Below are 10,466 nucleotides of genomic sequence, written 5' to 3'. Positions count from 1 at the left end.
GGCCAATGAGCGCGCGCCGGGAGTGTGTGTATGTATGTATGTATGTACGTATGTATGTGTGTGTGTATATGTGTGTGTGTGTGTGTGTGTGTAAGGGGGGGGGGGCCGGGGGTGGGGGGGGGGGGGGGGGGGGGGGGGGGGGGGGGGGGCGGGGGGGGCACTGGGATGGAGGACATGGGGCACTGGGATGGGGGCAGGAGGCACTGGGGACACTGGGACAGGGGACATGGGGCACTGGGATGGGGGCAGGAGGCACTGGGGGCACTGGGATGGGGGACATGGGGGACTGGGATGGGGGCAGGAGGCACTGGGGGCACTGGGATGGGGGACATGGGGTGCTGGATCCACTGGGGTAGGGGATAAGGGCTACTGGGAACACTGGGACAGGGGATACTGGCACTGGGAATACTGGGATGAGTGACCTGGGGGCAATGGGGACAGTGGGACACCAAGGGCCAGAAGAACGGGAGGACATTCCTGTGCATACCCCTCCCTTCTCCCCTCTCCCAGTTCCTCCCAGTTCATCCCAGTACAGCTCCGGGGTGGGGGGCCACGTACTTGTCGGAGAGGACCCCGAAGAGGCCTGAGCCCACGAGGATCCCGGCCATGTAGATGGACTGGGCCACCTGCCTCAGCTTCTTGGACTCACACACCAGGTCCCACTGCCACCAGGAGAGGACATGGGGGTCAACACCCGGACACCTGGGTCCCCACCCGTCCCCCCTGGGGGGTAAGAAGGGTTGGGGGTCACCCCTCACCTCGGTGACGATGGTGTGAGCGAAGATGCCATCCTGGTAGGTCCAACCGTCATGGCAAGGCTCGGTGGGTGCCCCGTTGGTTGTGCCGTTGACCGTGCCGTTGACTTCCAAGAGGTGCCACTGGGGCTCCACGTAACGGCGACAGCGCTGGAGACGGTGGTGGCCATCGAAGGGGATGGAGACATAGAGTGGGACATCCCCAGCGCTGTCATTGGCCACCGGTCGAGGCTGGCAGTGGTGCTCGGGGACGCCGGCGGTGAAGTTCTGCAGAAGGTTGTGGCTGGCCAACATGAGGAGTGGAATAGCCAGGGCGGCCACGTAGGTCACCTGGAAGCGGCCCATCCCGCCCAGGCGGGCCAGGAGCTCCACAAAGGTCATGGTGGGACGAGGGATGGAGCTGGGGGGGGCGTCCACCCAGGTCAGCTGGAGGACAACAGGAGGAGAAGAGGTTGAAGGATGGGCCAAGGGGTGGTTTGGGAGGAAGGGATGAGGGGACGGATCAAAGGATGGGCCCAAGGGGTGGTTGGGGTGGCCAAGGAACCGCCAAAGAATGGCCAAGGGATGGTTGGGATGGTCAATGAATGGACAGGGCCAAGGATTGGCCAAGGGGTGGCCAAGGAGCCGCCAAAGAATGGCCAAGGGGTGGTTGGGATGGTCAATGAATGGACAGGGCCAAGGATTGGCCAAGGGGTGGCCAAGGAGCCGCCAAAGAATGGCCAAGGGGTGGTTGGGATGGTCAATGAATGGACAGGGCCAAGAATGGGCCTTGACACTGATTGATAGATCACTCTATCAATCAGTGTCACCATGAATCGATCGATCACTATTGATCTATGGGGGTGTCTACTGACCTACCAATAGTCCATCAATCTGTCAGTCTCTCTGTCTATAGATCTATCAATCTAATCGATCAATCGATCAGTTTGTCGATCAATCTCAGTCTCTATTGATCCATCAGCCACTGGTTCTTTATTTCTTGCCATCAGCTCGCCCCTCGCTGCTCTCCCTCCTCCCCCCCCCCTCATTATTGATCAACCAACTAATCAATCAGCCGATCAATCAGTCTGTTGATCTGCCCATCACTCTATCAGTCAGCATCACTATCAATCAATTATTGATCTATCTGGGGTGTCTATTGGCCTATCAATAGTCCATCAGTCTGTCAGTCTCTCTATTGATCTATCAATCTATAGATCTATTGGCTATCGATCAATCTATCAACCTATTGTCTATCAATCTATCAACCTATTGTCTATCAATCAATCAATCAATCAATCGACCCACCAGTCAGTCTGTCGATTGATGTCAGTCTCTGGTGATCAATCAACCACTGGTTCTTTATTTCTTGCTGACAGCTCCGCCCCTCGCTGCTCTCCCTCCTCCCCCCCCCCTCATTATTGATCAACCAACTAATCAATCAGCCGATCAATCAGTCTGTTGATCTGCCCATCACTCTATCAGTCAGCATCACTATCAATCAATTATTGATCTATCTGGGGTGTCTATTGGCCTATCAATAGTCCATCAGTCTGTCAGTCTCTCTATTGATCTATCAATCTATAGATCTATTGGCTATCGATCAATCTATCAACCTATTGTCTATCAATCTATCAACCTATTGTCTATCAATCAATCAATCAATCAATCGACCCACCAGTCAGTCTGTCGATTGATGTCAGTCTCTGGTGATCAATCAACCACTGGTTCTTTATTTCTTGCTGACAGCTCTGCCCCTCGCTGCTCTCCCTCCTCCCCCCCCCCTCATTATTGATCAACCAACTAATCAATCAGCCGATCAATCAGTCTGTTGATCTGCCCATCACTCTATCAGTCAGCATCACTATCAATCAATTATTGATCTATCTGGGGTGTCTATTGGCCTATCAATAGTCCATCAGTCTGTCAGTCTCTCTATTGATCTATCAATCTATAGATCTATTGGCTATCGATCAATCTATCAACCTATTGTCTATCAATCTATCAACCTATTGTCTATCAATCAATCAATCAATCAATCGACCCACCAGTCAGTCTGTCGATTGATGTCAGTCTCTGGTGATCAATCAACCACTGGTTCTTTATTTCTTGCTGACAGCTCTGCCCCTCGCTGCTCTCCCTCCTCCCCCCCCCCTCATTATTGATCAACCAACTAATCAATCAGCCGATCAATCAGTCTGTTGATCTGCCCATCACTCTATCAGTCAGCATCACTATCAATCAATTATTGATCTATCTGGGGTGTCTATTGGCCTATCAATAGTCCATCAGTCTGTCAGTCTCTCTATTGATCTATCAATCTATAGATCTATTGGCTATCGATCAATCTATCAACCTATTGTCTATCAATCTATCAACCTATTGTCTATCAATCAATCAATCAATCAATCGACCCACCAGTCAGTCTGTCGATTGATGTCAGTCTCTGGTGATCAATCAACCACTGGTTCTTTATTTCTTGCTGACAGCTCTGCCCCTCGCTGCTCTCCCTCCTCCCCCCCCCCTCATTATTGATCAACCAACTAATCAATCAGCCGATCAATCAGTCTGTTGATCTGCCCATCACTCTATCAGTCAGCATCACTATCAATCAATTATTGATCTATCTGGGGTGTCTATTGGCCTATCAATAGTCCATCAGTCTGTCAGTCTCTCTATTGATCTATCAATCTATAGATCTATTGGCTATCGATCAATCTATCAACCTATTGTCTATCAATCTATCAACCTATTGTCTATCAATCAATCAATCAATCAATCGACCCACCAGTCAGTCTGTCGATTGATGTCAGTCTCTGGTGATCAATCAACCACTGGTTCTTTATTTCTTGCTGACAGCTCTGCCCCTCGCTGCTCTCCCTCCTCCCCCCCCCCTCATTATTGATCAACCAACTAATCAATCAGCCGATCAATCAGTCTGTTGATCTGCCCATCACTCTATCAGTCAGCATCACTATCAATCAATTATTGATCTATCTGGGGTGTCTATTGGCCTATCAATAGTCCATCAGTCTGTCAGTCTCTCTATTGATCTATCAATCTATAGATCTATTGGCTATCGATCAATCTATCAACCTATTGTCTATCAATCTATCAACCTATTGTCTATCAATCAATCAATCAATCAATCGACCCACCAGTCAGTCTGTCGATTGATGTCAGTCTCTGGTGATCAATCAACCACTGGTTCTTTATTTCTTGCTGACAGCTCTGCCCCTCGCTGCTCTCCCTCCTCCCCCCCCCCTCATTATTGATCAACCAACTAATCAATCAGCCGATCAATCAGTCTGTTGATCTGCCCATCACTCTATCAGTCAGCATCACTATCAATCAATTATTGATCTATCTGGGGTGTCTATTGGCCTATCAATAGTCCATCAGTCTGTCAGTCTCTCTATTGATCTATCAATCTATAGATCTATTGGCTATCGATCAATCTATCAACCTATTGTCTATCAATCTATCAACCTATTGTCTATCAATCAATCAATCAATCAATCGACCCACCAGTCAGTCTGTCGATTGATGTCAGTCTCTGGTGATCAATCAACCACTGGTTCTTTATTTCTTGCTGACAGCTCTGCCCCTCGCTGCTCTCCCTCCTCCCCCCCCCCTCATTATTGATCAACCAACTAATCAATCAGCCGATCAATCAGTCTGTTGATCTGCCCATCACTCTATCAGTCAGCATCACTATCAATCAATTATTGATCTATCTGGGGTGTCTATTGGCCTATCAATAGTCCATCAGTCTGTCAGTCTCTCTATTGATCTATCAATCTATAGATCTATTGGCTATCGATCAATCTATCAACCTATTGTCTATCAATCTATCAACCTATTGTCTATCAATCAATCAATCAATCAATCGACCCACCAGTCAGTCTGTCGATTGATGTCAGTCTCTGGTGATCAATCAACCACTGGTTCTTTATTTCTTGCTGACAGCTCTGCCCCTCGCTGCTCTCCCTCCTCCCCCCCCCCTCATTATTGATCAACCAACTAATCAATCAGCCGATCAATCAGTCTGTTGATCTGCCCATCACTCTATCAGTCAGCATCACTATCAATCAATTATTGATCTATCTGGGGTGTCTATTGGCCTATCAATAGTCCATCAGTCTGTCAGTCTCTCTATTGATCTATCAATCTATAGATCTATTGGCTATCGATCAATCTATCAACCTATTGTCTATCAATCTATCAACCTATTGTCTATCAATCAATCAATCAATCAATCGACCCACCAGTCAGTCTGTCGATTGATGTCAGTCTCTGGTGATCAATCAACCACTGGTTCTTTATTTCTTGCTGACAGCTCTGCCCCTCGCTGCTCTCCCTCCTCCCCCCCCCCTCATTATTGATCAACCAACTAATCAATCAGCCGATCAATCAGTCTGTTGATCTGCCCATCACTCTATCAGTCAGCATCACTATCAATCAATTATTGATCTATCTGGGGTGTCTATTGGCCTATCAATAGTCCATCAGTCTGTCAGTCTCTCTATTGATCTATCAATCTATAGATCTATTGGCTATCGATCAATCTATCAACCTATTGTCTATCAATCTATCAACCTATTGTCTATCAATCAATCAATCAATCAATCGACCCACCAGTCAGTCTGTCGATTGATGTCAGTCTCTGGTGATCAATCAACCACTGGTTCTTTATTTCTTGCTGACAGCTCTGCCCCTCGCTGCTCTCCCTCCTCCCCCCCCCCTCATTATTGATCAACCAACTAATCAATCAGCCGATCAATCAGTCTGTTGATCTGCCCATCACTCTATCAGTCAGCATCACTATCAATCAATTATTGATCTATCTGGGGTGTCTATTGGCCTATCAATAGTCCATCAGTCTCTCAGTCTCTCTGTCTATCGATCTATCAATCTATAGATCTATTGGCTATCGATCAATCTATCAACCTCTTCTCTATCAATCTATCAACCTATTGTCTATCAATCAATCAGTCGACCCACCAGTCAGTCTGTCGATTGATCTCAGTCTCTGGTGATCAATCGATCACTGGTTCTTTATTTCTTGCTGACAGCTCTGCCCCTCGCTGCTCTCCCTCCTCCCTCCCCCTGGCTATTGATCAACCAATCGATCGATTGATCGATGGCTCCTCTCTCCCTCCTGTCCTACCAGTCTCTCCATGGGTTCATCCCTCCATTGATCCCCCCGTGATCGATTGATCCCTACCGGCCGGTCGGCTCCTCTCCCTCTCTCTGCCGCTCTCTCGGGCTCCGGCTCGGTCTCTCCGGGGACTCGCTGTCCCTCCGTCCGTCCCTCCCTCCGTCCCTCTGTCCCTCCCCCCTCCTTATGCCACTCCCCCCCCCTCTATCTGCTTGTCTTTTGCCCCTCAATAGATCAATAGATTGCCAATCAATAGATTTCTCTACCCTCCGTGCCAACCGTCACCCAAGTGGTTGACCCGCCCCCCCATCCCTCTGCCCATCTATTGACTCCTCACCCTATCGATCGATTGATTGATCTGCTGATCAATCAATCTATAGCTCTACGTAGGGCTATTGATCAATCTCTACATCTCCCCCTCTCTATTGATCAATTTATTGGTCTCCCTATTGATCAAACCAACGAGCTCTTTCTCTACCAATGAATTATTGATCTTTAGATCTTTATTATCGATAACGTGTTGCTCATCAATTAGTCCATAATCTCTCTCTTTATTGATCAATAGTTTCTATTGGTAAAACTATTGATCTATTGATCAACCTACAGTGTCTCTATTGATCCATCTGATGGTCTGGGTATCCCTATTGCCAATAAATTGATCTATATTTGCGATCAATCTATTGGTCTGTATTTTTCTACTAAAGAATCTATTGAGCCATGATCCACCGATCAACATCTGTTGATCAATCTCTTGGTCTATCGATCAATTTATTATTTGTAATCTTTTGATTGATCAATGTATCAGTCTTAATCTCTCAATCGACCAGTCTATTGACCTTTAATCTTTCTATTGATTGATTTATTGACCTTTAATCTTTCTATTGATTGATTTATTGACCTTTAATCTCTCTATTGATTGATCTGTTGGTCTCTGTTGATCAATCTGCTGGGCTTAAATCTCACTATTGATCAATCTATTGATGTATAATCTTTCCATCGATCCCTTTCTCTCTATTGATCCATCTAATTGATCTTTAATCTCAATCTATTGACGTATGAACTTTCTATTGATCAACGTATCAATCTTAATCTCCCTGTTGATCAATCGTAATCTCTCTATTGATCAATTTCTTGACCTATAATTTTTCTATCGATCAGTCTTCCTCTCCATTGATCAATCTGTTGAGCTTTCATGTCTCCTTTGACCGCTCTCTTGGCCCCTCTCTCTCCTGATCGATGCATTGAGCTCTCTATTGATCCACCTCTATTGATCTATTGACCACTCACCTCTCCGTCGCGCTCGTTATCTCCCGCCGCTCTCGTTATCTCCCAACCTCTCCTGCACCCGTCTCTCAGCAGCTACCACCCCTTGGCCCCACGGCTGCCCATGGCCACAGCCCCGTCCCCCTCCCTGTCCCCCCTCCTATTTAAAGCCACCTCCGGTCCCAGTTAACGTTTGACTCTGGTGGGACCAAATCCCACTATGGGTCAGTGGAGATGATCTCCAGGTGGAAACGCTGACGCTGGCCAGGCCGGTCCCCGGCCAGGGATGCCCAATGGCTCCCTGGGACCACTCCATCCTCTTCCTTGAGGAAGACACCCCCAAGCCCAGGTGGATGGAGACCACCCCGACCCTCCCCCAGCTTGTTTTCACCATCCGTGGTGGCTGATTCATGGGGCAAAGTCCCCGGGGGCCCTGAACTGGATCCCTGGGAGCCCCTTGGACCCCGGGCAGGAGGGCAGCGGGAGGCAGCAGAGCGTGGGCAGAACGGGGCAGTGACCAGGGGACTTGGGGGTGGCTCGAGGGGCAGGACCACTGGCTGGATGGTTGGAGAGGTGGGTGATGGGAGGCCAGAACCTTGGGTCCTTGAGATGGTTACATCCTTGGGACATCTGGGCACCCACATGCCTTGATTCTTGGGATGGCTGGGTCCTTGGGAGGTCTGAGGACCAGGATGTCTGGGGTCCTTGGGATCTTTGGGACATCTGGATGTCCGGACCCCTGGATCCTTGGGATCTCTGGGTCCTTGGGAGGTCTGAGGACCAGGATGTCTGGGGTCCTTGGGATCTTTGGGACATCTGGATGTCTGGGGTCCTTGGGATCTTTGGGACATCTGGATGTCCGGAACCCTGGATCCTTGGGATCTCTGGGGTCCTTGGGATCTTTGGGACATCTGGATGTCCGGAACCCTGGATCCTTGGGATCTCTGGGTCCTGGGGATCCCTGGGCACCCCAATACGTGGGTCCTCAGGGCTCCTGGGTCCTCCTCATGCTCTTGAGTGTGACTCTTCCTCCCTCTCAGCTCTGGTGCACGCAGAGGGAGGAGGGGAAGGGGTTGAACACGCGGTGCCGAGGCCCCAGCACCCCACTGGGTCCCATATTTTCCTTCGGGGTGGGGCGGTCAGGCTGTGTGGGACCCCCTGTGGCCGTGGGAAAACAACCCTCCCCCCCCAACTCTCCCTCCCACCGGCTGCATTTCACACAAATTTTTTTGCTTTTATTATCTTTTTTTATTCCAGCACAGAAAAACCATCCCGCGAAGCGGCGGTTGGAGAAGAGGCACCATCCCCCAGTCCTACCCGGAGAGGAGGACACCCAGGTCCCCTCCTTGGCCAAGCAAGAGGGTGCCCGTGGTCATCACCGTCCCTTTGCTCTTCTTGGGGGGGGATGCAACCCCCCCAAGCCCCACTCCTGCTCCTTCATCTGCTGGGTCTGGGGGAGCCTGGGGGTCCCCCGAGGTGGTTGGCACTAGCAGGGCCCCGTGGTATCTCTGGGCTGGGTGGGCTGAAGTGGGATCTGGAGATCTTGGGCTTCATCCTTCTGGTGTTGGGTCCTGGGGGGAGAGAAAGGATGAGGTGCAAGGTTTTTTTGGGAGGGCAGGTGGGTTTTAATGCTGCTAGTCCTCCTCCTTCCCCATTGACCTCTCCATCCATCTTCATAGACATCCGTCTGTCCATCCTTTCATCCATCGCCTTTGTCTTCTTCTTGTCCATCCATCCATCCATCCATCCATCCATCCATCCCTTCACACACCTCCATCCTTCCACACCCAAGTCCAACCAACCCTTCCCTCTCACCATCCCTCCCTCCGTCCACCCGTCCATCCATCCCTCCCTGTGTCCATCCATCCCTCCCTCTGTCCACCCGTCCCTCCCCTTGTCCTTCCGTCCCTCCAGTCCCACCTGCCCTCCACCTCATCCACAGTCTCAGGCAGTGCCTTGTCCCGTGTCTCCGGCAGGAAGATGGCCACCAGCCCCGACACCACCGGGGCCACCCCGTAGATGATGAAGGGCAACGTAGGGAAGACCTCACCCGCTATCTTCACCAAGGGGGCTATGATGCTGCCCAGCCGGGACATGGTGTTGGCCAACCCCATACCCGTCTGCCTGTGGGACACCAAGAGGCCCTGAGGAACCAGCCTGCATGGTCATGGCCACCCCATCACCTCCCCTGACCTCCACCCCAACTCCTTACCGAATAACGGTGGGGTAGAGCTCACCCGTGTAGAGGAAGACGCAGTTGAAGGACGCAGCCAAGCAACCCTTACCGAAGACAGCCAAGGCGGTCCGAAGTATCCGCAGGTCTGTGGGGATGAGGACAGGACATCTGGGACTCACTTTGGTGTCACTGGTTGGAGTTGGGTTGGGTTGACAGTGGGTGATGGAGAGAGGAGACCCCAAACGTAAGGATTTCAGGCAAATCATCCGTAAAAAGCTAAAATCACTCAGGCTGTGAATTGTGTTAAAGGGTGGAGCTTGTTTTGGCCCTTCCAGATGGTGCCTTATGGGCTGGAGATGAAGGGGCCACCATGGCCACCACCCCCAGTCCTCACCTCGTGGCACCAAGATGTTGGCCAAGATGGCCAGGCCAGCCAGGATGAGGGCAACGGACTGGGTGAAGCGTCGCCCCACGTAGGTGATGGTGAGGATGGAGACCAGCTTGGCTGGGATGTCCACGGCCCCGAAGATGAGCTGGATCACGTAGATGTTGAAGTCAAAGTTTTGCAGGTCCATGGCCAACCCGTAGTAGGCAAAACTGGTGGAGAACCTAGGCCAAGAAGAGGTGAGAAGAGGGAGCAGATCTCACTGGTTGGGAGGTGTGGGGTGGGATGTGTGGGTCTCACACCATTCCCTGGCCTATGGGATCCAGCCAGGAGATGTGTATCCCTTCCTGGAGCACGTGTGGGCCAAGAGACCTCTGTTGACCAAGTCCTGCATCGTGACTCGGTTTCCCTTTCCAATATGGACCCAGCTAAGGTAGGTGGATGCAGGAGGTGTTTGGGGAGGGGTGGACAGTGGGGTGGCTGGATCAACAACTGGGGGAGGGCAGATGGACAACCACCCACTGATGTTCTCCACCACCAGACGTACCACACGAAGCAGAGGCAACAAGAGATGCGGCGCACAACGGGCGTCCGGACCAGGTCAACCACCGTGTGGTGACTCCCCGATGAAGCCATCTCCTTCTGCATGTAGGACCTCAAGGCCTAGAGGGAGATGGGGGTGGACTCTGGGGTGGGAGGAGCAGAGAGAGGGGAACCAGGAAGGAGCTGGGAGGCGGCAGGGGATGG

General features: G+C 50.9%; 1 protein-coding gene across 1 annotated transcript in view; it reads right to left on the bottom strand.

Moving 5' to 3' along the window:
• Nucleotides 1-10,466, bottom strand: part of LOC106902769 (solute carrier family 22 member 6-B-like) — a 20,511-nt gene that overhangs the window by 7,092 nt on the left and 2,953 nt on the right. The window contains exons 6-12 of the mRNA XM_014966558.1: nucleotides 10,267-10,382; nucleotides 9,729-9,943; nucleotides 9,371-9,479; nucleotides 9,079-9,282; nucleotides 759-1,155; nucleotides 534-662; nucleotides 395-422 (exon numbers count right to left, since the gene is read on the bottom strand). Coding sequence (XP_014822044.1) covers nucleotides 395-422; nucleotides 534-662; nucleotides 759-1,155; nucleotides 9,079-9,282; nucleotides 9,371-9,479; nucleotides 9,729-9,943; nucleotides 10,267-10,382 — 1,198 coding nt within the window. The remainder of the gene's footprint in view (nucleotides 1-394; nucleotides 423-533; nucleotides 663-758; nucleotides 1,156-9,078; nucleotides 9,283-9,370; nucleotides 9,480-9,728; nucleotides 9,944-10,266; nucleotides 10,383-10,466) is intronic.

The sequence above is a fragment of the Calidris pugnax genome, unplaced genomic scaffold (genome assembly GCF_001431845.1).
Source record: "Calidris pugnax isolate Ruff unplaced genomic scaffold, ASM143184v1 scaffold77, whole genome shotgun sequence".
NCBI classification, from domain to species: domain Eukaryota; kingdom Metazoa; phylum Chordata; class Aves; order Charadriiformes; family Scolopacidae; genus Calidris; species Calidris pugnax.
Note: the sequence above shows the minus strand (reverse complement) of the source record. Positions and strands in the feature narration are given on the sequence as shown.